At 38.6% G+C, this 27368-nt stretch overlaps 2 protein-coding genes and 1 pseudogene across 20 annotated transcripts in view; 2 read left to right on the forward strand and 1 right to left on the reverse strand.

The window, feature by feature from the left end:
* The window catches only part of GPR87 (G protein-coupled receptor 87), a 23489-nt gene extending 1809 nt beyond the window's left edge, over nucleotides 1-21680 (reverse strand). The window contains exons 1-2 of the mRNA XM_006926221.2: nucleotides 21299-21680; nucleotides 3697-3828 (exon numbers count right to left, since the gene is read on the reverse strand). Coding sequence (XP_006926283.1) covers nucleotides 3697-3730 — 34 coding nt within the window. The 5' untranslated portion in view covers nucleotides 3731-3828; nucleotides 21299-21680. The remainder of the gene's footprint in view (nucleotides 1-3696; nucleotides 3829-21298) is intronic.
* The window catches only part of MED12L (mediator complex subunit 12 like), a 318700-nt gene that overhangs the window by 187981 nt on the left and 103351 nt on the right, over nucleotides 1-27368 (forward strand). The gene's annotated exons all lie outside the window — the stretch shown is intronic.
* On the forward strand, nucleotides 5786-5904 carry LOC112474527 (annotated as a pseudogene).

The raw sequence follows: 27368 nt of genomic DNA on the forward strand, positions 1-27368 counted from the left end.
GCCTAAGAAGCTTTAACAGGGACGGTTGTTAGGAATAGAAACAAAAGAAACAATTGTTTTTAATATTTTAGTTTATTATCAAGGACAACCTGTTAAAAGTAATTGTAGATTGGTACCTATTTTTCTTTACGAGATTTTACTAGATTTTACCTATTGCACTTAGAATATAAAATCTTTAAAAATCTTTTGCTTTTTTGGAATTTTTAGTTCACGTTGTTAAACTGTACCACACTGCTCTGTCACATAATCACTGAAATGGTTTATGAGAGTTGGATTTACATGGCAGCCGTGAAAAGGGGCCTTTGGGATCTCTCACTGCAGAGTTTACTTGATGGGCAGCTCCAGCTCAGTGTTCTGAATCCGTCACCATTTTCTTGCTAATGCCACGCTTCCCCTGGACTGCTGCCAGCCAGTAGCTGAGCACAGTAAGGATGCTAAGACAAGCCCGTTTCTGGGACAGGAGGTGTTCCTCTGATGAGAGGCTTGGGCTGGAGGGCTTATCAGTCTGGTCAAAACCTTCTTCCAACTACACTGCAGTCTGAATCTTCCTACTCCACCTCCTTTCTCCCCTGTCTGATCACAAGGCAGACCTGCACTGCAGCCTGAGACCCCTGCCTGCATTTCCACCCAGAAAGTCTCTTGGCCATTCAATCAGTCATATTGTGTCATTTGCTCTTTTTGAAAACCTGAACTAACATAATTTTAAAATGTACCTTTAGATGTAAGGTTACAAGGAAGGTCATTTCTGAATTTTTACTTGTCTCTAATGAACAATGTTTTCCATAATTACAGTTGTGATTTGGAATGATTTTGTTTTAGAGACGACAGCATGAATTTACTCCTCATTTCCTACATGACAGGCACTGTAGTTTATATATTGGCTGTCTTTTTGAAGTGAAACAGGGAAGACAGTTCTGGTGATTATAATCCAAAAACCGGTTCTTAAGTCGCTGCCTAGAACATAAGTGCAGGCTCTTCCCGGGTAACCTCGTCCTCTCTCTAACTCATTCTCTTTTATCCCCTGCTACAAGTGTTTTTAGAAACTGGTTTTCCTGGCTGAAATATCCTTATACAGACAGGCTCATAATTTGTACCTGGACTAGCCTGTTATGATGAGACCCACAATGTCGTTAAGCTTTACAAGTTTAAAATGCCTGATTCAGCCGCCATCTGTATTACTGTTGCCAGGTTCAGATATTGTCTGGAACAGTATTTAAACTTATTTTGATGAACGATGTGTTGCAGTCTTGACTGCTACTGCACCACAAGATCCATATCAGTATCCGTGCCATTAGGAGCTCCTTAAGATGTGCAGTTTTACCCGGGATGAGATACCTGCTTGAATTAATTTCCCCAATTCAACTATTAGCAGTCACTTTCATCTAACCCAGAATAAATCCTTAAGGGAAGTGGAGAGAGGAAAAGTAAGTTTTAACCAGGATAAGTGGTCCAGCTGAGGGAAACAGCCTGAAAAGGGCCAGCTATATCATGCCCTGAAACAATGGCTATCCTTTGAAGCAATTATTTACAGATGCTTTTCAAAGCTCTTGTAAATACAAATAGGATGGTGCACTAACTATAGTATCCGAGGCATGGACTGTTTCAGCTCTCAGTATTTGCTCACTGGAACCACTCTGCATATCCATTGTGAAATGGAAGGACCCGTACTTGCCTTTGTTAAAGATTGTGTGCCTATTCATTATATTATTATAGTATTTAAAGTTTAAATTGTATAAACAAGCACTCTTCTTAAATGATAATTTATTGGTCATTTATGATTATTATTAAATTAGTCAAATCAGAATGTCAAAAATAACCCTTGTACATACTGTCTCATAAACTACGAATATCAAGCACAAGTGGCCTCATTCAGCAGTGGGTATTGAATTCTTGTGGCCTTGAGACAATCTGGTGTTCAGCTTGGTAATTGTGTCACCTCAGAGTATTTGCTTCTTTAGTTTATGTATGGGATTAACATTTTAGAATATAGGAATTTGAAGTTCAATGGGATGGGCCTGGACTTGGTTATTACTTCATTCACAAATTCCACATTTACACTGCAGCTTAAATTATTAGTTAAAGTCTGTTATGGGTTATTTTATGAAATAATGGTTATAGAGAGAAAAAAAATGTTCCTGAAAAGCAGGAAGAGCCATCTGTGGGTTGCTCTGGAAGGCTCAAAACAACATAGAGTTTTGTCCAATTTATTATTATTATTATCTTAAGCCTACATCATAATTATTTTCTGCCAGCTGCCACCATCATTTCTTCTCTTCTGTTTCATTGCCCCCAGTTTTTCTAAAGCTTGTGGGTGTGCTCAGAAGCAGTCCCTCTGCAGGGTTCCTCCCAAAGAACAATGACCATTAAAAGTGAGTGGCTTTCTTCACCCAGACAGTTTTATCATGTTGTTCTTCGCTGTCAATAAAGAATGTGGCCAGGTTAAGGAACATTTTTAATGACAGGTAGCTTGGTGATTCAATTAAGAAAAACTAGAAGCTGTTTTTACAGTGTAAAGGCTATTTTCTCACATACTCTTTGTTTACTAGGATGTTACTCCTGTACTGTTTAGTGCAGAGTTTGATACAGAGTGATGATGAAGGTAAAAATTCTTTTATTATTCTCTCCCCTGTCTTCCATCCCCCAACTGATTTTAAATTAAATAAACAAAGGCAATGGCATAAATACTCTAATTCCATAGTAAATTATCATTTTGCGCCAGCGTGTGTGAGAGAGTACTGTTGTAGTATGTGTGCTGGGGGATGGTGGACTGTGTGTAAGGGGGACTGTGTGTGTGCCTGTGTGTGCTGGAGAAATACATGGGATTTGTAGCCAGACAGAGTAGTAGCTGCATGTTGCTACTGTATCAGAAAGTACAGATGAAAGGTATTTTCGTCATTGCAGAAAATCCTACTTGACAAGGCTGGTTTAGACACTTTGTGCCTTTGTAAAATGAAACAAACAGTAGTCATTTTAGTGGACCTTTTGAGATTAAAGTGCTTCACAAACATTATTTCGTGCAGTTTGTAGTACTTAGGTGTTCACTCTCTACCTTAAGGCATTAATTCCAGTTTGTCTCATCAATAGCAGTCACATTATGAATGATAGAAAGAGTGGTGAAGGACCTTCATCTTTTTGCTTTTGGTGAAGCTGTATTATTGCTCATTGGGGCGTGTCACTCTTGGCACACAATGTAAAAGTATCAACAATATGTCACTGCTCTACTTGCCAGGTGGGAATGAAATACTAAAGTCATGCAAATAATAGGGTGTCACTACCATGGCACAGTTGCCCTTGCACGATCATTTTCTAAATAGTTACCCAGTAGAGTAGGTAGGTATTGTCTTTGGCCTCCTGGGGAACCTCAGTGAACCTTGGTTGAGACATACTGTATCTGCAAAGTAATATGTAGTTTAGGTATAAAAATCTTCCTCAGTTATTATTAATTTAATCTTTCTTGCCCTTTTGTTGATGATCCCTAGGTGAAGCAGAGCTTAAAATGAAGTGATAGCAAGTTAAATTTCCCTCAGTGATGTTAGCCTGCCTGTTTGCTGTTTTACTTATTGAAAAGCAAGGCTTAAATGCTGGTTTATTTTGTTAGTTGGTTCGGTGGCTGATAAAACCACCAAACTGCCACATAGTACAAATAGCAATTATTGATCAAGTAAGATTTTCTTTGCATTTTTCCCTATGGCTTACCTGGTAATTTTGCAAGTGTCAAGTTGAGCCCCATTCTTTAGTTGTGATGGACTATAAGCAAAAATACGTGTCAGGAAACACTTGGGGACGGTTGAGGCAAGGGTTCAGCATAGGTTATTCCTGGTTTAATTTCTGGGGAAAAAAAGAAAAACAGTTGGGAAGCAATTTGAACACAAACACATATACATAACGTATGTGGCCACAGTTCAGAAAATGTATACTCTTTGTCCATAAACAACGTTGCCATGTAAGAGTTGTCTCTTTTTGTGTCCTCCTTCAGCCTGTGTATGCTTTCCATCTGAATGCCACTGTGTGGCTGTGGGAAAGTTACTTAACATCTCTGTGACTCAGTGTCCTCATCTCTGAAATGACAGTGATGATAATTATACTGTAGGGTTGTAATAAGGGCTATGTGAGATAATCCGTACGGCTCTTATCAGAATCTGGGCCCCAAAATGCACTCAGGACGTGTTAGCTTTTGTCTTCCCATTCTTGCTTCTACCTCGTGCTTCCCCTACCGCCCTGCCCTGACATGAACACGTATAATTAAATGCATATATGATGGAACTTACAGAATTGGAGATTGTTAAAAATTTTAAAATCTAACAATTACGTAGGAGTGTTTTATAAGCTCAGATGCATTCAGCATCCTATTCTTGTAATCTTTGGAGTTCTAGTTTTGGCTTTACATTAACCTGCTCTGTGACCTCCATCAAGTCACCTGGATTTTCTGGAATTTGACTTTCTGGAATCTGCAAGGCTTTAAAAAATCCCTGTCAGGACTCAAATTTATGTGAGCTTCTATATTTTCCTCAAACATAGATTCTGTTAAGAATTTAAATACAGAGACTTAACTATATTCCATCCAACTCAAAGTTTGAATTTGGGCAAATAGCATTTGAGTGACTGATGTGCAATTTTGGCTAAATGCCGTAACTTTTCTGAGCTTCAGATTCCTCACAACATTTTTGCAAAGATTAACTGAGATCATGTGTGCATGTGCTGTTGATGACTATAAAACATTATTTCTCCCACTTCTCCTTCAGCAGCCATGTCTGTTTGTTTTCTGACTTCCCTCAGGTACTGATCAAAGAAAAAAGAAATCCTGGGAACTGTTACGGAAAGCGTGCTGCTAAAGGCAAACATGCTTATTGAACAGTTTACCATAGGGGAAGTCATGCTGTTTCTCATGAAATGAAACTGTATGAGAATTTCAGGTCCCCTCACTGATGTTGCTCATATACCACGTAGCTACAAAGAGACCCCAAGCAGCCTCATCCCCCTCCAAGTTTAGAACAGTCTTCTGGCTGATGTAAGCAGATTTGCTGAGTCAACAGAGAAAGAGCATCTTGGAGGCAAAAGCGTATTTAAGAATTGGGCATTAAGTGGAGAGGCACTTACTGCTTTTTCTCTTACTTTGTCTTTCTTCTGTTCCCTAGTATCACATGAAATTTAAGTGCTGGTTTGGGATTTGGTAGTAGATGGAAAAAACTTTCTGAATTTTCGGTGCTTCTTCCATCCCGTACTCCCACCCCAATTCATATCTTTAGACATCTGATCTGTGTCTCACCTAGCAGGTTCTCAGAAGGTACCTTTTGGTTAATGGACCATAGGTAATGATTAGGGCCATTTTAAGTGCCAGTGTTGCAGTATTTTTAAAATAAGGCAAGGAAGTAAAACCCTACTTTCTTTTTATTTATTAAAGCTCACTGGGAGAATGATTGAGGCAATTAATTTTCTGAACTTTATCATAATGATCCTTTGATTTCAGTAAACTTCTTTCCCCCCTTGAATCCAACTTCTTGTGGAAAGATTTCGAGGTGTTTACTGACAAACACATCTTTAATTTTATGTTTCTCTGTTCTCAAGTTATGTAGTTTTCTTCCTCTTGGCCTTAGTTATACTTTATTCGATAACAAGGATTCCAATTATGGCTTTTGCCCACTGGAGGAGAAGTGGTGTCCAGAAGTGGGTGATCCACAGACAGCAGTAAGAGAGATAGCAGACTGTTGACCATTAAAGGGGACACAGGAAAGAGACTGGGAGTAAATATTTGCAAGTCACATTTCTGATAAAGCATTTATATTCAGTCTACGGCCATACCACCCTAAATACGCCCGATCTTGTCTGATCTCAGAAGCTAAGCAGGGTCGGGCCTGTTTAGTACTTGGATAGGAGATCACCTAGGAAGACCTGGTGCTGTAGGCATTTAAAAAAAAAAAGAATTTATTTTCAGAATATATGTACAAAGAACTTTCACAACTTCCTAATAAGATGAAAACAACCCAATTTAAAAAATGGTCTAAAGATTTAATAGACGTTTTGTTAAAAACATTTGAAAAGATGTTCAACATGATTAGTCATTAGGGAAAATCAAATAAAAACCACAATGAGGTACTATTTTACACCTACCAGAATGGCTGTAAATGAGACAATAACAAGTTGCCAAGCATGTGCAGAAATAGGAACCCTCATACATTGCTGGTGGGAATTCAAAATGATATAGCCACTTTGAAAACAGTTTGATAGTTTCTTGAAAAGTTAAATCTAAATTTGTCATATGACTCAGCATTTCCACTCATAGATATCTACCCAAGAGAAATGAAAACATATACCTTTGTAAAGACTCATAGGCGAATGTTTATAGTAGTGTTATTTGTAATAGCTAAAAGTAGAATTCACTCAAATGTCAATTGATGAATGGATAAACAAAATGTACTCGTAACAATAGAATGCTACTCAGCAATTAAAAGGAATGAAATACAGCTATAACATACATGAGCCTCAAAAACATTTTGAAAGGGAAAGAAGCTGATTCAAAAGATCACATAACATTTAGGTGAAATGCCCAGAAAAGACCACTCTGTAGAGGTAGAAAGTAGATTCGTGTTTGCTTGGGCTGGAGGTGGGAGTGGTAGTCACTGTAAGTTGTATGAGGAATCTTACTGAGATGATAAAAACTGGATTATGATGATGGTTTTGCAGCTCTAAATTTACTAAAACTTATTGTACACGTAAAATAGATGGAAATTATGGTATGTAAATTACATCTCAATAAAGTTAAAAAGAAAAGTACGCAGAAAAGGAAAGGATCAGAAACAAGCTAGTAATTTACCATGCAGTAATGGATGCGTTTTCAAGACCAAGCAAAAAGCCCATCATAAGCACATTCCCTATCCTCTGTTGGAGAAATGAAGTGAAATGCACAGAACTTTTGGCAAGAGTTCCACCTCTCAAAGTAGGAGAGGGGTACTGTATAGCAGCGACCCGTATGATTCATAAGTCTCTTCTTTTAGAACTGGGTCCAAATTCCAGAGACCCTGGCCATGGGTGTCGATTTGTACTTTTAAGGGAATCCATGTTCCCATGCTCTTAATTCCAGTTGAAATTATGTGGTAGACTTGGGTTTTAGTCAGTTCAGACATGATACTTGGATTTTTCTGGAATCAAATTTGCTAGCAAGATTTGGTAAAAGATGTTTTATTCTTCTCTGCTGGCTTCTGAGAATTTCCTCTTGCCTTCTCCATCTCCTTTACCACCTTTGTTAAGTGAAGTACTTCCCGAAATTTAGTCCAAGTTCCTTATTCTTTTGTTTCCTTTTTTTCCCAAGTGTTCTCATATCTGTGTGGTTGCTCAGCCATCACCTCTTTTCCATAAACCCTCTCTTTTTCCCCCAGATTTCAGTCCATTGTGTACATTGGCATGTGCTAGATGTCTTTGTTGCTCAAATTCAGCATCTCATAGCTTCAACTGTTTTCCCTTTCTTCAACAGAAACCACTTTTTCTTTTCTCCCTGTTTACGAGTATTTTCTTCGTCTCTTGGTTGAAAGAGTTTAAAACCTCAGTATGTACTCTGTTCGATTGTTCTCTTATTCCTTGCCCCTCAACTAGTTAGTCACGTATCGAGTCTTTCTATTTCTTCTGTTACAATACCTTTCCTTTGCTGCCCTCACCTTGCAACCCTCATAGTCACCTTTTAGATGGAGGCCCTCCTAATCTCATGTGTGGACCACTGTACTGACCTTCTCTCTGATCTTTCTGCTTCTTGCTTCATTTCTTTCAAATCTCTCCTTCTCGTTGCTAGATTCTTCTTTCTAAATAATCCATGTAGTCCTGCCTTTTGTTTCCCTGAGTTATTAAGTGGCAGGAAAATTCTTGAGTTTCAATTACTAAGCAAGTATTCAGAGTTATTTTGTAGTGTTGAAGATCATGGAGTGTAGAAGTCAAACGATGCTGGGTTCTGATGATTAAAAGTTGACAGTAAACTTTGGAGAAATCTGATTGCCCCATAATTAATCTTTTGAATCATGGGGACGCCTATTTTGTAGCATCATTATGAGGTTAAGTTAGAATATACATTTATAAATTAAGTGCTTTGTAAATGTTAGTTTTTGCTTTTATTATTTTTTTAAATTATTTATTTAAATTAGTTTCAAGTATATAGTACATTGGTTAGACAACTATGTAGTTCATAAAGCGATCCCCCCAATTGCTCCCTCCCTTCCCTGGCCCTCCACCTAGCCATCATATTAATTCTAACTGCATTCCCTCTTCTGTGATCCCCATCCCCACGACCAGCTATCAACTGCTAATTTGTACTTCTTTAACTCTTCACCCCACGTTTTCATTATTTTTATGAATCCTTACCTAAATGAAATTCAAGATCACTTTTACTGATTGGGAATTCTCTACATTAACCGAAATATTGCTCCTGAGTTGCATGCCTTGCATTTAGCCCCCTGCTTTTCTTTATATCCATTCCTGGTCTGCTCTTCAGTCCTTTCTCCTCTTCTTTCTCTACCTTAGAAATATCTAACTGTCTTTCAGTGCCAACCAACCATAATCCGTTCTCTTCCACAGGGTCATTTAATGAAAGTCTACTCCTGTTCCAGGCTTTGGGATTATAAAGATAAGGAGGAAACGGTTCTGTCCTCAAGGAAGTTAGAGTCAAGTTGAAGATCCAGAAGTAAACAGACAATTAAGTACAGAGAGAGAGGTTAGGTATGCTGTGGAAACACAAAGGTATACTGAGAGGAAGTAGGGGTCATGGAGATTCTATGGCAGCTGCGATACCTGGGTTGCATCAAGTTCGCTAAAGGTCCGATGGAAAAGGACCGTGTGGAAATGCTGAGTGTGGCCAAAGGCAAGGTTCAGTAATCTGCTGGGGAGGTATGGTCTGCATGTTGGAGAGATGTGACAAATTTGAGGCTATTGAGGAATTAGTGGTTGACTGATGTTGGTGAAAAGGGAATAGTGTTGGTGGCCTCTCAGGTGTTGGTTTCTTTCCCTGCTGCCAGGTCCCATGAGAGGAGGAGCACATAAAAGGATTGTTTATTTCAGGGTGCCTGTGTAGTATCCATGGGGAGATGTCTGCTGGGTAATTGAAGATACAGGTCTGGAGCCTGGGGAATTGCTTCTGGTTGGCGATGTAAATTTAAGGTCAACAGGAGATCAGTGATAGAAAAAAACTATAGTAATGGATGGCGTTGCCCGAATGAACCTGCCCAGTAGAGTGAGAATAGGAGAGAGCTGACTTAGATGTTTTTAAGGAGCAATACTAAGGAAAAGGATGTGCCCGAAGGAGTGATCAGAGTTGGGAGGATTATCAGAAAAGAACGATGTCACATGAATCAAGAACAAAGTTTAAGAAATATGACGTTGCGATTAGCTTTATTCAGCAGTGAAATCAAGTGATATAGGGTAGCAAAGTGCCAATGGCTGGGATTCAGTGACAAAGAGATCATTGTTGCTCTTTGCCAGGGCTGTATGTGTTATACTGTTTGTGTGTGTGGTGGTGGCCAGGAGAGAGGTAGGGGCAGAAGCAGAGGGCTGATGTCAGAGGTAGAGTAATGCTGGTGAGGTGAGGAAGTAAGGGTGCGATTTCAGACACTAAAAAAAAAAAGAAATCCCTATGATGGGAAGGTGGTAGAGAGGGTGAGAGGTAGAAGGACATATAAGACTGTTGGAAGATTTTGTTAAGCTTCTTCTCATTGAATGCCTTGCTTTTAAAATGATATTTTACTAGCTTGGCTTTAAAAAACCCTTGCCCTTACTCCTAGCCAAGTATGGCTGCCAGTGTGGTGGAGCACCGGGTTCCTATCCCATCTGTCTTACCTTCCCAGTTTTCTGTCCTTCAACTTCCTCATATATAAAATGAACATGATGATGCATCAGTTATGATGCATCAAAGTTAAAATGAGAACATTTACAAAGCAACTGGCACAGTTGCACAGGGTCAAGGCTGAGTCTTACAAGTTCCTGTTGCATGTCCTAGGCACACAATAGAATTTTATTTGGTGATTGATAATTTGGACACAGTGCAACAAGTTCTTGCCACTTTTTTTATGCTGAGACTGTTTTGTGGTTTGTGACCTTAGCCACCCTGTGAGGAGCCATTTGACTAATTTTTTTTTTCTCTCAAAGAGCCTGTCCTTCTTTTAAGTTGTCTATGAGCCTCATCTGCCTGCTGTCTTTCTCCACCATCTGCACCTAAGCTTCAGGCTCCCTGTGCGGTTTACCACAGAGCAGATGTGCGTCCTCTGCATGTCCCAGCGCCTGCAGGGTGTTGCAATGAGGATTGCTTCAGCAGTAGTAATGGGCTTGGTTCCAGGACCTCATTCATGGGTGTGAATCCTGTCCTGCCACCTACGGCTCCCCCAGCTGAAAGCTGATGAAACTGCTCAAGAATGCAATGTCTGTGGTAGGCCCTGGTTTCACAGTCATTCTTGAGGTTAGATGGTATTGATGCTTAGAGACCTTCTGGGTTCTTTTTTGTTTTCCGGTCACTCATTGATATCATCTTTTGACTGTTTTATTAACTGTGTTGCTATGTTGTTGTTTGTAAGCTCTCTTTATGAATAAGGATGGCGGAAAAGCATTAGCATGTTCTCTTTATCTTAGACCTTGAACTTGATGCTTGATGTCTCATGCAATTCTCAGAGCAGCACTATGATCTAGGTGTTCTGTTGCCCCCGCCACCCCCAAGAGGGAAGATCTGAGGTTCAGACACTTTAATTAACTTGCCCTGAATCACAGAATGAATAATGGGTAGATTCAGGATTCATAACAGATCTGATCGAAACTAAATCTGCATTTCTTTCTGTTTTACTGCCCTGGAGTAAAAATAATGATTCTAGGGGTTAATTTTGGAAGGCAAGAAGTAGGAGGGAAAATATAAGGCAGAGGCGGGGTTTATTTTTCCTGTTAAGCTCATGAAGGAACTGCTCATCTTCTAAACTGGAAATCTAGTTTTGTTTGGCCTGAAAAGTGTTGAAAACATCAGGAACTTTACATGAGAATCCAGATTTAGTTCCTGTCTTGAAATATGAGATGTGCCGACACTGAGCATAAACAGTCCAGCAGTGTTAGCTGCCCCTTCCCGATGAGCAGCGTGCTTGCTGTCCAGGTTACCAGCTCACAGTGTTCTCCGTTGACGTCCCCAGGCCTCATCGCTCCTGAGCATTACCTGCCTGATCCTACAGACAATGGATTTTGCAAACCTTGCTCCATTTATCATTTTGTCTTATGTGACTACATCTGACCTATATGGATCATTAAATATTCTCCTGATTTATAAATATATCTTTCTTCCTCTTTCTCTGTCCCTTCCCCACCAACTCCTTGCTTTAATGACCATCACTTAGCATCCTTTAGAAATGATTTTTCTGATACCTCTTAGCAACCCCCAACCCACATAGTGGCGGGAGATCATATTTAGTTCACACCTGAGAATTAATTAGCAGTCCATCGCCTTAACCACTCGGCCACCTCGTTGTAAAAATTAATTAATTGTCACAGTTGAGCTTATTCTTTGTGGCCAGCCCTCTGCTGAGGCCTTTAAGTGCAAACCCTACCGATTGTATTGCTGCACTGCTGTTGTGGCTGTGAAAACTGAGATTCTGGGTCTCAGGGAAGGAAAGGTTTATCAGCGTGTGGAATAGGGGCTTCAACCCAGTGTGCTGGATGCCCAGAGCTCTTGTTTCCCTGGGAGGCAATGGGAAAACCAGGGGGAAGCATCAGCATCCAGGGCTCCCGGACTGCTACCTCGGGCACACAGCCTTGCTCTTATCCACTGAGTCAGATCTTAGCATGGATGGGGAGCCACTTGTGCCAAGTTGGGGGAACTCCCTCCTCAGCAGATATTGCCCGCCAGGCCATGGCAGTGCCTTCATTCTCCCTGGTTTCACAGGTTCTCACTGCCCTTCGAAATCCAAAAGATCCATTATCCAGAGATAAGTGCTAGTAAAATGCTTGCTCTCTACATGCAGCTGTTTACGATTTTTTAAACTGATTATTTGGTGGTGGTAGTTCTCAAATGACAGAGTTGTAGTGTAATTGCCTCTCTATTTGTCCTCCACTTTCCAATTCGTTCTTTAGAAGCTCACATCTGAAATTTTAAGTATTTCAGATCTGAGGTTTTTGTTGTTGTTGTCTCTTATAGAAAAGCTATACTAAACTGATAGATCATATTGGTGGTGATAAATTATACTACTATAGTCCTTAAATTTTACTGATAAAGGTGTAACATTCACAAAAGCCATCGAATGCACAGTTTTTGGTGAAAGGTACAGCCTCTCCTGTATTTTAGAATCACCTGTAACCTGAGAATCTTTCTTAGTTTCAATGTGAGAGAGGGGGGTGAAAGAGTGAGAGAAAATGAATGTGTATGTGTTCCAACACTGCTAAGATACACTCTGCTGAAGGCCTTGGGAAAGAAACAAGTTACCTCACTGGGTACAATTTCCTTTTTTTTTTTTTTTTTTTGTAGTAGAATTAGGTCACTGTATTCATAGGGCACTTCATTAACGCATGCTTGGAGTCAGTATCCCAGAGGTGTTGGAACACAAAGCACACAGCCCTTCATTCAGGTTTTTCAGGTACTAACATAAAGTTCTCTTTTCCAAGTCATGCTTGATATCTGTGGCCTACAATTAGACACATTTTGGCTCACCTTTAGATTTAACATTTTTTTCAGTTGACCTGATCACTCGTGTGTGTGTGTACATATGTATATGAGTACATATATATATGTATTTGGGAGGGGGGGTGTTAAGGCGATGATGTAAGCTGGATTGTAATCTCCCTGAAGGCAAGGTTATATCTAATGCTTTTTTGTAACCTTAACTGCAAACCTGCTTATTCCCTTTGTTTAAGTGAGGAACCTCAGCGAGGTTCGACAACTTGCCCAGCATCACACAGACAGTGAGTGGCAAAGCCAAGAAATGAATGTCAGTGCTGGTGACCCCAGAGCAGTCTGCCTTTCCACTCTGCCTCTTGGCTTGGCTTGGCTTGATCAGGGGAACCTCACAAGCATCCTGGCCAGTGTCCCAGACCTCAGTTCAGTAGACAAGTGTTAAGTTTTTGACTCAGTCTTTGAGTCTGTGACCCTGGGCAAAACATTTTACTTCTTAGTGTTTGAGCTTGCTTGTCTATGAAATGAGGAAAATAATAAAGACTAGCCTAGCTCCCAAAGGTGCTATGAGAATCTTGTGAGATAATTATATACAAAGTCAATTTTATATTATCAGTACTATAATAATATGAAGGTGTGATTTATGGCAAATATCTTTTTTTCTGCTTAATAGTAAAAGTCTTATTACTCATATAGTCAAATTTTACAGTTTGTTGAGTTGAAATGTATATTTTAATGTTCTGTTTAGGCAAAGTCTAATTTATATGTAGCTAAGTTCTGGATTATTGATATAGAGTAGGCGGGTCAGAAATGTTAGGGGCTGCAGTCCTGATAAGCCAGAATAGTGGTTTCAGATGAATATGTTCTAAACCAAGTATATTTCAAGTGACTACTGGTTCCTTAAACAGACTTTTCAGAATTCAAGACTCCAGGTAAAGTTTTGGTAGTTGATTACTATTTATCAGCTTATTAAGAAAGGAAGAATGCTTTTCACAAGTTAATAGAGAGATGTTCTTGCATGTTTTGGAAGGGTCACCCCGTGGCTTAAGCATTATACTTGGGAGTTGTAATTATTCTTCATGGTGATGGTGGAGGTCACCTTTCCCATTTGAATAAGGTTGAATGAGGGTTGTCTGGGCTGTGGATGAGGGTGTAGGTATTTTCGAGGCCTCTTCCAATAAAACTGATGTCAGGTTAGTTCCCCTAATTCTTAACATCACAGTTTAACCAAACTGTAACACTATTTAAATTAATGGAATAAAACTGGTACTTGAGACAAATCTTCCTTCAGTTTCATCTCTCACCTTCATTGATGATTTAAACATTCTCTGGTGAGGTCTTAAATACTAGTGAATATTTTACAATTTTTATCATCATTAGTCCCTTACTGTTTCTCATTTTCTCCTTTCATAAAAACAAGAAATAAATATCCCACCCCATACATATATAGTAAAAGGATCTGGCATAACTTATAATTCATTTCATATTATATATGTATGTTTATACACACATCAGTGACATTTTCTTTAAAGTTATTCCTATTACCAACTTCACTGTCATCTTTTTTTTTATTAAAACAGTGCTTCTCAAACTAATGGGAATATTTGAATCAAAATAATTCTAGGTCGATGTTTGAAGATGGTAATTTGTTCAACAAGGAGAAATAGTAACCAGTATGTTTGAATTCTTACATTTCCTGTGTGTCTTTCCCTTACCTGTCCCATTTCCTCACTGGCTTCCTGTTTTTGTAGAGGACACAACTCAAGCTCTTCCACAGGTACCCTCACAACCTGAGCTTCAGTCTACTTGCCTGCTTTGCAGCTCCCGACTCCCGCACCAGACCTTTTCTATATCCCCCTTTTGTCCTGGAAATCCCATCTCTCCCTACTTAATTAGGCAAGCTGCTTACACAACTTTCAAGTCTAACTGGTCCACCTCCCATACTCAGAGCCTTCCATGTCTTCCCCATGTACCATGTCAGTCAGTGCTCCTCAGTCTCTCTTGACTGCCTAGTTGTCCATACCTCCTTTTTTGCCTGACTGCCCGAGAGTCCTTGCATACTTCTAGCTCCAGAGTCCAGCAGAGTATCCGTAGGCACAAAATCAGAGCTAAGATAACATCTGATTTAATGTTAGGCTTTCATGGAACATAGCTTATCTTAGGAGGGCATCTGCTAGGTACCCCGACCCCTGCACCGCCACAAATACCTGCTTTCGCCTTTGGAAGTGAAAGAGTACAACCCCGGAAGGGCTGAGAGGAGAGGACTGGGCAGTCGATCTTGTGTGGGCATGGCCAAAGACCAAACACTGGTCCTCTGATGTTTCTGAACAGCTTGCTGTGAAGTGAGAGGACTAAAGTTGGGAGTTGTAAATACAGATGTGGCCCCATAGGTAATGTCAGTGAGGGAAGTGAGCCAGGTGTAAGAGGAAATAATCAATAGTACCAGCACTCTAATAAAATACAGCTGCCAGCTGGTGTTGGAGGAAATCATCGAGAGGGCTGCAGTGGACTGGGCAGTGTTGCTCACTCCTAGCCTCCGGGTTTTTGCCATGCAGAGTGTGTGAGTGTGTGAGTGCGTGTGCATGCGCGCTGTCACCAGACCATCTGATTTACAAGAGAAAGGGACTTTTATATAAAATTACATTAATTTTAAATTCTGGCATTGTTAAAACACTGGGCAGATCAAATAAAGCTTTTCTAGGGATTACAATCTGTGACACCTGATTTCATGGTGGAGCTATCCCAGGTCTTTCCTTTGGTTTTTGGCCAATACGTGTGCGACTTAGAGCCTTGTTACTTGGTGCCTGCTCCAAACCTTTCCCTCATTTTAACTAATTTCCCTTAACTTGATATTTTTCTTTCTTCCTGAAATTGACAAGCTTGTACTACAAGTTTTGAAATAATTTATAGGATTTTAGAACTTAATGACAGCGTATTTAATTTGGGATGAATACTCCTTCAGAAGCTCTCAAGTTTATTTTTCCTTGTTGCTCATGTATTAGGTTGAACCATATGGAAATGTTTTTACAGGTCAAAATGGCATTTTCAACCTCATATGTCTAGCACTTGAGAAATTTTGATAATTAGAATTGGGTCTACTCGAGGAAAGGGGCTAGAGAGGTTTTCCTAGAGTAATTATAATGAAACAGCAGTAAAATGAAAATATTTACATTGTGCCACATACATGGACCCATTATGTTGTCCCATCTGCCCCGTAAATTGCTTTGCTTGGGTTGAGTTGAGTTGATACCTCCAGGAATTCAGTCCTTTTCAGTGTACCAACTCTTTAGTCATTCAATACAACTTTAGTTTTCTGTGTGAGAACTCATGAGAGAAAGTTCTTTGTAGTCTGCATTTTGAGGATAATGTCCCTTTAGGCCCACTTGTAACTTATCAACACTGAATCATTACACCTGCTTGTTTTCCTCTTGGAATATTTACACAAGGTAGATCAAATAGATAGGGATTGATGCATTTGGTTTGCATCAAATAGATAGGAATTAATGCATTTATTGAACTAACTTCTGACATACCCTTTAATTTCTCACCATTGTTTTAAAATTCATTTGAACTTAACTTCATATTAAGCATCTCTGTAAACTACCTTACATCTTTTTGGGAGTAGGACTTGGCAGAGTCTTAATAAATAGCCTCGTGAGTATAATAGAGAGAGTGCTTGTCTGTTATGAAGTAAATTGGGTTGTTATTCAGGGAAGAAGAAAGGGAGGGGCAGCACGGGAAATGCATCATCTCCTGATGGAGGCTGAGGTGGGATAGAAAGTCAAGGATAGGGGTGTTCGACTGCCGCTCTGGTTGCAAGACAGCTACGTTACTGGGAGCATCTTCCAGGATCGCAGAGGAATGAGGAGGCCATCAGAGAAGGTGTTAGTGTACCTAGCACTTACAAATCAGGTGCCTTCAACTTTGAGCACTCAAACTGATTTCTGCATTGGCCAGTTGTAGAGTGTCTTTCTGACTTGTAGTTTCATATAGACTGTAAACTGATTATCAACAGAGTGCATGCTGAGTCCCAGCATGCCTTTTAAAGGACTAGTTATATATCTGATATTATTTCTGGGTTAGGATGAAAACTAGAGGTACTACTTAAGGTATCATACTGGTGTCTGTATAGGCACTGAGTGGATGATTTTTCATTTTATATACACAGTATATTTTGTTGTTTGCAACATGAAATTTGAATGAAAAAAAGAGAAATGTTGTTATTTAACGTATATTACAGTTTTATTTATTCAACAGTGAGTATAACATGCTAATGCATTGATATAATAGTAGTTAACCTCTTTGATGGCACCCACTATTTTTTTTGTTCATTTTGCTGCCTGTTATATATGGGTAGTGCATAGACAGTTTTGAAACAGTGCAAACTTTCATCTTGTTTAAAGTTTTCACGTTCAGGTCTATAAAATGCTTGGTCGAAACAACTACTACTACTACTACTACTAATACTTGTAGCTGTGATTATTTAAGGATTGTATGTTACTGTGAGTCCTGGGTAAAACATTGTACCCAGCCACGAAATGAAGGACTGTCCTTTCTATACATAAATCCAGGAAACAACTAATTTTGTAGTTTTTCCAATTTGTCTTTTAGCTAGTTTACCTAAATTGTTTTGAGAAGCCCATTGATGATTTATTTTCAGTTTCATTTGAGTCTGGCCGGTACACGGAGGAACAAGTTTGGACAGGTAGATCATCCACCCCAAAAGGAGTGTGGCCGATCCTAAAATGCCTGCAATCAAGAGGCAACTCATGTCATGCATTATTTTCTTAGGTTTCTTCTGTTAATTTTCAGCCTGAGAGTCACACAGCTGAGTGCTCTAATGTATGCCAACAGCCCAAGTAGCCTTCTGTTACAATTTTTCGTTCTTTAACTAGATCATAACTCCTTTATAGTACAGCGACCTTAAAATTATTTTGTTCTTGCTGCCCTCTGTTATACTGGCTTCTGCTTTGAGGGCAGCCACGATCTTGATATATTTAGCAAAGGGTACCCTCTGGACTCATGGACTTGAAGAGTTTCTCTCTACTCTATGTTCTCTGGAGAGCTGCTCTGGTGGCTAAAAGCCAGTAATATCTCCAAGCTGAGAGCATGTTCAGAGGACAGGCAAACCTTCCTTTGGCAGCTGAAAAGTCTGTGTTTCTATCTCTTTGGGCATAACGACAGCAGCAACAACAATAACATTAATAAGCCTAAGTGTTCAGCAAATGCCGGCTAAGATTATTGTGTGCCTAGGATTATTCTAAATTATTTAAATGTGTTTTAATTTATTCAAAGGACGTGAGATTCAAATTGCAGATCTATCAGTGCCTCAGATCTTCTCTAAAACATTCATCATAAGATCTACTTGAGTACTGAATGAAGTATTGCTACGGTATTACCTCACTCAATCTTTATAGATCTCTTATTGGAGCTTGGCCTGTAATAAGAACTCAATATTTAGTTGCTACTTAAGTGGTAGTAAGAATTAGTATCCCCTCCCCCCATTTTTCCAATGGCAAAAACTGAGGCTTAGAGAGATTCCTTCAACAGACATGTGCTGTGTGTTGCTAGAGCCCACCCAGGTTAATGCACCTAGTAAGGGGCAGAGCCTGGACTGGAACACAGGCCAATCTGAGTGCTGACCTCTTCTGCTTCTGCACAGACCGAGTGTTCATGTGCTGATTACTATCTGATGTCTCTTTTGAGAAAACTAGGAAGTAAAGTAGCTCCAGCTTCATTACAGGACATGATACACCCAAGACAGCCATTTTTCTACTTGCAGCCAAGTAGTACAGTAAACAAATCACAAATCTATATAATTTTACCTATTAAACTACCTACACAAAAGGGGTCAGTACTAGCAAATAGTGAGTTTACTCAGAGCTTTAAAAAGTAGTGATTAAGGACTGAGAGCATGGTTGACTGCAAGCAGACATGGTTCAAGGCCAGAGCTCTGCTTCATTCTCATGCACCACTTAAGCCTTGGTTTGCTCAGCTCTAAAATGGTGTAACAGCAGTGAGGTTTATAAAAATAATATATGTTAAAATATGCAGTAGTCTTGGGCATATATTAAACTACCTATGTATGTTAATGATTGTTGCTTTAGTATTAAGGTTAGAAGGACAGTATGAGCCATAGTAGTTTTATCTAATACATTAGAAAAGGTCATTTAACTAATTACGTTTTCCTTTGAAAACGGCAGAAATTAGTATTAGAAACTACCTTACATATTATGGAATCACTGGTATGAATGACTTAATGAGATTGCTTATACCAAGTGAAATTTAATCTGTGCTCTTCAAATGAATTTTAGTGTAAATTACTTATGTTTGGTTAATAAGAAAGTTAATGAAAGATAAAAATATGCGAATCAGGTACAAGATAAGAACAAACTTTCCGTTCTGCCCGTATTTGTAATTTAAGTTGGTAGATAGTTTGGAAATCCTTGCCTGGTCAAGTAGGAGCCTGGCTTGAACCATTGGCCTGAAGCAGAAGGTTTGAGTTGTTTCTTGTTCACTTTGATGTCTTCTATGTGATCCATCTCGCCTAATTTTTAACCACGTGGTCATAGTTGCCTCTGCTCTCCCTTTTCTGCTTCATATGTTCACAACTATAAGAACTACAATTGGCTCTTGTTTTGATATTAATGTAAAACTTTCTACCTGAGGAAGTAGGAGCAAACCCTATTCATCTCCATCTTGCAGAGGAAGACTCTGCCACCTAAGGGGATTAATGTCAGGTAGCTGGCTGGTGATAGATGGGGAAGACCAGTTCTCCTCATTTTTGGCTCTATCTCATGTCCTCTCCAGCATTCCTATGTTTAGTTCAAGCCTTGGGTTCTTGATAACCAACCCTAACACCTCAGGACATCCCCTTAGGGCCACTAATGACCTTGTAATCTAAGTCTCTTGTTTTACTGTGAATGTGGGCAGTGAGCTCCAGGGGAAGTGAGAGGCTCGCCCAAGTCACACTGTTAACTTTTGGCACAGTCAGCACCGAACCCTGGTTATTTTGCTGTGAATCCTGGGCTTTTGCCCTAAACCAAACCACTATTCCATGCTTATGCACAGAGCTTTCTGCCCTGGAGACTGTGGATTGTTCTCTATAGGGTATCTCACTTTTGCTTTCACCACCACTCCCTTTATTGGGCTTGGAGAGAATTTTGTGGCTTTTTTAGTTTCTCTTTGTTTAGGGGTATACAAAGAACAAATGCCTGTTCTTGTCTCCCTTCTCTTAAATTTCTGTGGCATTTTTTCATAGTATAGGGCTAAGCATGAAATATTTTTTGTTCTTAAAGGAAGTGAAACCCTTAGATATCACAGAAGGAAGAAAAGCAAGCAGACTCTGAAGAGCACGAACACCACTCACCTAAATAAAAACATCCACTCTGATTTAGCTTTCCTTCTCTCACCCAGATCCCTGAAACATAATAAGCCCCCTCAGCATATTTTCTCTGGCTAGGAAAAATTCTCCTGAGTCTCTTCCTAAAAAAGTTATGATTTTATGACTAATTTTTTTTTCTCTAGGCTACAGTCTTAAATATGGTCTTCAGCAATCTAACTGCTCCTCCAGCCCCTTCTCCTTAACCCATACATACCTGAATTGCTTTTCAAGGTGTTGGAAACAATAGTCGTATGATGGAGTTTTGCTGAAGGACTAAGAACATATCTCCTTCCTTGATCAAGGAAGGAAGTCTGTTAACCTCAAACTGGCAGAAATAATAGTGAAATAAAATAACAGTGTCTGGCCCATTCTCCCGCTCCTGCTGTTGGTATGATCATATAGAACCAAACTGTTCATTTTGCTAGTAAGTGGAATCTTTAGTTAGAATTATGAAACAGAGTTGTTAAAAATGTTAATATTCCTAACCTGAAAGTAGATTTAATTTGAGAATATGATATAAAATTCTATAGTAAATAAGTTTAACCTAATAAATTAAAAAGTCATTCTACCTTAGGCTCACCTATCTTTTAAAGTCTTGATTATAACTTAGAAGAGTTTAGATCTCCATGCTTGCTTCTTGTTTTCCTCAGTGAAGCAAAAGCCTCCTTAACGTTTTGAATGTGGAACAGAACTAAGCTGTTACTAAGCTGCTTGTCAGTGGCTGGGCAGTCTTTTTGCCTTTTCTGACATGTTTAAACATGATTGCTTAAAGAATCAGAATGAGGATTGGCCTGTTCTTTGTGGTACAGTGAAAAGATTGAGATTCTTTTATTAAAACGAGGCAATAAGGACAGAAAATCACCATTTTCCTTTTGGTCTCTTTTTAAAAATAGGATGTGAATAAAAGATTATGAAACAAGTTTAAATTTCGGGTCTTGGGAAATAATTATAAGAAACTTTGGATTTGACTCATCTAAGAAAGTAAATGTGATAAAAAAAAAAAAATTTACTTAATGTAAGTGATTTCCAAAACATCATTTTCACGTTCGAAGACACAATACACAGTTTACATTTTCTCGCTGCCTGACTTGGGAACAGGGAATGGTGAAGCTTCATGAAGGACATGTGGCCACTATTTCGAGAAATTGTGCCTCCCAGAGAGGACTTACATATCTTATTCAGTTAGCATTCTAATTCCTACCTTTTCTTCAGATCTCAGATTTCAGCAGCAGTGTAATGAGTCTTAATCAGCGCTGTGTCCTATCAACCACGGCTTTTAAGACAATTAAAAATAAAACTTTATTTACCTTTCATTGCGGTAGCTGGCTGGCCATTCACCTGATACGGGTGTCTTCAAGTTGAAACAGCCTTCTCAATTCTACTTAAGAATAAGCCTTGAGAAACTAAGGTTGGCAGGGATGTGGATTTTCTGGCAAACCATGAAAAATAAGCATTTTTCTTCTCTGCGAGAGAAGGTGGGTGCTTCTCTACCCGGCTCGAGGCTGTCCTTTGGGGCACCCTTTCAAAGTCTCCTGCTCAGGAACAACTGGAGCAACTTGCTCTCTTGCTAATGTAAATGACTCACATCTAAGAGTAGGTGAGATTTGTAGACTAGGGAAAAGCATTTCCTGAACCTGTAGGAATCAGACGGTGAGTCACTTGAAGGGAACAGAGGGCTGTAACTCAGAATGCCAGACACTTTAAGGAGGACAGGATGAAATCTCAGGTTGGCCCTACTACATTAGACCTAGTGTTTAGTTCTTTCCCTCCACCCCCCACTTTTTTTGTCTTCTTATTGATAATAGAAAATCTGCATTTACAGCCTTCTTGCTAATTAAATTTTATAAAAGACGATTCCTTAAAGATATTATTGTACATATTATGTAAAGACTAAAATTAAAATGTGTTTATATTTGTAATTGATAACCTTTGGAAACTTATAGACTTATACAAGAATCTGATAAAATCTGTAGACCTGTTTTTACAAATACACAAATGAAAATATTCAAAATGTTTTAAGTAAAATTATTTAGGGAATGAATTCACTGAATATTTTGAATTTCATTCTTAAACAAGCTTGTTTTATTCTTTTAAAAAAACTTCCCGCAATGATTAATTTATATAACCAAATCACTCTTTATAGTTAATTTCAGAACTTTCAGATAAAAGTCTCCAAAAAGATTCTAAGATTTTCTTGAATATAACATTCAAACAAATAAGTAAAAAAAAAAAAATTTTTAAATCAAATGGAATCAAAACTTGTTACTATCATGAATGAAGATAAATGAAAATAATAATCTTCATAAAAGACGGAAACCTTTTTTGAAGTTCGTAAACCAATAACATGAGGTTCACTTAGTGTTTGCTTATGCCTTGAGGATATCGAATGTATGTACTGCATGGTTGGTTTCTTTCTTGGTTCGAGCAGAAAAACAAATATGTTTAATTTAAATACCACTATTTGAATATCAAAATTATGTTTCTTCTCTTGCCTTTTCCTAAACAAACAAAAACAGACAGGTACAATTTTAATGGTTTTCCATTCCATGTTTTTTTAGGGTGGATTTAGTATGTTATAGATGAGTAGCTAGCCCTGGGGAAATTCTCCGAACAAAAAAGCCAATTTAGTAATGGCTCAATCTTATAAGAACTTGTCAGATTGACAAACAATCCTTCATTTAGGTTTGACTCTGCTTTGTGTCATTTAAACTTCTTCCCCATGGATTTTGCGTTTAGTATTTGAAGCCAATTCATTGCATCTTGAGGGGGAAGGTTATGCCATGCAGACTTTAGTTTGAGAGACTTGTCCTTCTTGGGTTTAAATTTTGCCATTTGTCACTGTGATCCATAAATAAATGATGTACTGCTTCTAATGTGTAATCTAACTGCCACAATAACCAACTGGCAAATCTTAAAAGCGTCAATTCAGAGGGAGGGAACATCTCTTGTAGCCTCTTTAAAAATATATTGAGCAAAGACCTTCTCTAAAAGTTCTGAGAATTACCATCCCAAATTTCCAGTGGCATGCATAAAGTCACATTAGGAAGCTTATTTGGACAAATATTTCACAAGCTCTTCTGTTAAAGGAATTGCTGAGTTGCTGAAAATGTTTTTGATATACTTTTTGAGTTTGAATTTGAAGGGGAAGTGTTTTGATAATGTAGGATTATATTATTACCTGGCCTTAAGTGCCTTTTAAAATAGTCACTGAAAACAGGCCAATGCGTAGCCTAAGTTTGAAGAAGGATCTTGAGTTTTTCCTGTTTTATGAAGCACCTCGACTTGGTATGTGTTGTTTTTTTAATAAAGATTTCTTCATGGGGGAGGGAAGGAGCTCGTGTCCCATTATCATTGCAGTAGGTGGCCTGATTTTTCTCCTCCTGAGGGTGGACTGGGGATGGAATAGGCTTTTCCAATCCTTAGCGTAACAGTGGACTTGTCATATTTAAAAGTTTCTTTGGCTGGTGATGCAAATAAAGTCTAGCAATGAAAATGTTAACATGGGGCGGCCTGTGTGCATTCGTCTTAAAGCATATGATGCCAGTCTCAAGTTGAGACCTGTTAAAGCTGGTCTTACTTAACATTCAAAAAGGGAAATGTAGTACACGTTGAGTCACGAAAACAGTGTAACACTTTGATGAAAAGAGCAGCTAAAAACCAGCCCCGTGACTTTATTATTGTTCAAATCACCAAAAAGTTAACCGGCAAAAATTTCTTCTGCTGACTTTTATAGCAAGTCTCATATTTCATAAAAGCCACAGAAGACTTTATAACAATAATTATCTTGCTGTTTCATTGGAAGATACTATTAAAAGCAAGGAAGCTCTTTTAATAACATTGTTTAGCCATTACAAACCCCAGATTTATTTTGAATACAGGACAACATCCTGGGACATGTGTTTGTTTGTCTGCCACGATAGTGTTTAAAAAAATTTTTTTGTTTCAGTTATTACTACAGGTGACTTTTTCTTCTAATATAATTTTTAAAGATATTAAACCTATACACCAGTTGAAATAATAATTCAACTAGATGTCATCTAGATTTACAAGTTAAAGTTTTTCACGTCTCTCCTGTTGTGCACGCTCAGCGCGCACGCGCTCTCCCTCTCTCCCTATCTCCCTCTCTCCCTCTCTCCCTCTCTCCGTCTCTCTCCCACACACACGTTTTCTGAGGGATCTGTGTGAAGTTGCAGTCGTTGTGACAAATGCTTCACTCCTTATTGCTTCAGCATGTATTTCCTAATAACAAGGATATTTTTCTACCTAAACACGATACTATTATCAGTCAAGAGATTAATGTTGAAAATAATATTTTTAAATATTCCATCTGCATTAAAATTTTGCAGTTTCCCCAAAATATACTTTTGGGATATTAATAATACATTATATCCTAATAATACATTTTTTGATGTGGAATCCAAATAGTGCTCACACATTGCATTTGCTTTTACTGTCTTTTTAGAATTTTTTATTCTTTAGAACAATCTTTCTGCTTTTTTTTCTTAAAGGATTTTCTTTAATCTCCTTGACTTTTGAAAATGGGTTTGCTTTGTATTTTGCTAGATCATCCTGTGGGACATGTAGTAAGGGGATGCTTTTAAATATTTCTGAGGCAGTACAGATGTATTAGCTTGACGTCAAATAGAAATATCTATAATCTTGTTTTGGACATAGATCTGTTTCGTAGATCACTAATCTCAAAGTCAGTAGATCTACACTCATTTTTTCTTTAGTATATTGGATGATTCATTCAACTTTTCTTGGCTTCAGTGTTCTATAAAACAAGGATTCTGGTTTAATCACAGAGTTTTAGATGAGAATCCCCATAACCTTATTGATTTTTCAATAGATATTCTTAAAGAGACAGAACCAGTCAAGGAGAGAATGTCTAATATCTTACAAGGAATGAAAATTAGGTAGTATTGCTGGTAAGTCTCTCTAAATCTTGGAATGAACTCTATTTCTACTTCTCACTTTTGTAGTATGAGATATTGGCAGATGTATTACCAAGGCTTACCTTGGTCTTCTAGTCATTTCTCCCTTGTATTTGACTTCTTCCTCTTTCCTCCCTTCTTTATTTGGCTTCTCTGCATTGACATGGACCTGGGCACAATGTCCCCTCTTCCACTGTTGGTAGGTATAACATTCGTATTGTAATCTCTTTTTCCTCTGTCACAGAAATCTCATATGTATCTATTTCTTCTTACAGGAAAATGCACACATAAACGGCCTCCTAGCCCTCTGTGGTACATTAACTCATTATTATAAAACAAAGACAAGCAGGGATTTAATTGAAACATAGCTCAAGTTGCTCTGTCTTGAATGTCATGTCTTTTGTATATAGCCAGAACATACAATAAAGATTGTAGTAAAATTTTCACCAGATCTACTGTTCCATCTCTCTGTGAAAGAAGTCACCTTAATTGTGGCTCACATGCAATAGCTGAGAATTTGTGCTGAATGTAATTATTACAAACCCTTTGATGTTCCCCTGCTGAGATTGGTATCTTTAGGTCCCTATGCTTGAATTACTGTGTTTCATCTGTCATTCGAAATGATTTGTATCTATCAGGTCTGCTTTATATAAAGGACTTGCCTTGTTCTGGTATGAGAACTTTGTGTGTAATGGTTGATTAAAGGGGAGGAAGGTTTGAGATGGAGTCTGGAGATAGGCCTGCATCTGCCTCCTGCTCTCTGTCCTGTGCTGGGCTACTTGATCCATCGTCGCCTCACGTTGGAAATACTGCTTTTGAGAGGTGGTGTCAGGCTGTGACAAATGCCCAGTTACTGGGGTCATGTTGACTCCAGTGTGGATCTCAGTAGTAGTTTGTTTGTTTGTTTGTTTTTTACTTTGGGCAAGTCATTAATATATCTGAGCCCAGTTTCTTCTCCTGAAAAATGAGCGTGGGAATGGCTGCCTTGTGAGATGGTAAAACTTAAATGAGATAATGTACAGGTAGGTGGTACTTAGTGAACAATAGCTTTTGTTTTTTTTATTTTTTGGTCAGAAGGCAGAGGGAGTAAGTGAATGAATAGGGGTATCTGTCTGAATGTATAGTTAGAATGATTAAAAATTGAAAATACTTCTCAACTAAAAAGTCGCAGTAAATCCATTATGTTTTGGTTGCTCTTAGTAAGCTCCTGGATTTCCTTTAATGGCGAACCAGTGATTGCTTGAAATACTTTTTATATTTTTCTTCACAGCTTTCTCTGCTGAACAGAAGGAAATTAGGACTAGCTTATTCCATACCATCTGAAATTGTGGGAAAGTGTAAAATCCGTGGCCCAGATACGTGGAGGGAGAAGAGATGTGGTCTCAGCGGGGTCACTGCATTCAGGTCAATGCTTCGAACACTTGCAGTTTAGGTATTATCAGTTGCAGGAAATTTCAGTTGCCGAGTTAAATAGGAAGAAAAGGATAAAAGCTTAGAATAATATGTAAATTTAATGCAGAAAGCTAATATATTTTTTTAAAGCTATAAAAGTATTTAGCTATGCATTAGATGAAATTGCTTAAGTTGAATGCAACTACTTAAGGTCACATACAAACATCCCATGTTTTAACTGAATTTAAAAAATAAAGGTAGACAGTCTGTTACCATGCCCCAGGATGTTACGTTTGTCAATTTGAGTTTTATTACTGAAATGGCAAAAGTTTACATGCTGAGTGAGGTATGCAGTTTTTTTAAAAAACCAGTTTGCCAACTTACTATAACTCTTAAATTCAGTTTTGTATTCTTGCCTTTATCTTTTTTGTCACTTCTTCCCATGTTCTGAACTTGCATTCCTACCACTTGGTGCCCCATCGCCTCCACTTTTTTTTTTTTCCTATAAATATTTTATACTAGAATAGAGGGGAGGCAGAAACCCAGGAAATGTGGAGTTGGAAATATTGAAATACCCTTTTTCTGACTGAAGCTGGGTTCTCTTGGTCGAGTGGTTACTCCCACCATTTGATTTGCTCCTCTGCTCTGTTTGCCATTTCACATGGCGCATATTCACTCTGCGCTGCACAGGAAGCACAGGAAGCAGAGGAAGGAGCTACTCTGCTTGTTGTTAGACACCCTTGGAGAAAGCCAGGCTAATACAACAGCTGTCGTTTTTCTTCCTTGTAACTCCTGTAAACTGACTTGTCCTTTATGGCAAGGTAAGAGTTGCTCGTGTTCCCTCACTTCCCATTATAAAGTAGGACCTACTCTGCCTCCTCCTCAAAGTCCTCACTAACCTCACAGTTGGAGATTCATCATGTTTGATCTTTCCAGAGAATGTGATTCTGTTGACTATCACTACCTCCTTGAATCTCTCTCACTCTTTTGTTTCTAATACATCAAACTACCTGTTTCTCCTTTAAATTTACCACTCCCACCCCTTCCCCCA

This window comes from Pteropus alecto, unplaced genomic scaffold, assembly GCF_000325575.1.
Source record: "Pteropus alecto unplaced genomic scaffold, ASM32557v1 scaffold239, whole genome shotgun sequence".
Taxonomy (NCBI): domain Eukaryota; kingdom Metazoa; phylum Chordata; class Mammalia; order Chiroptera; family Pteropodidae; genus Pteropus; species Pteropus alecto.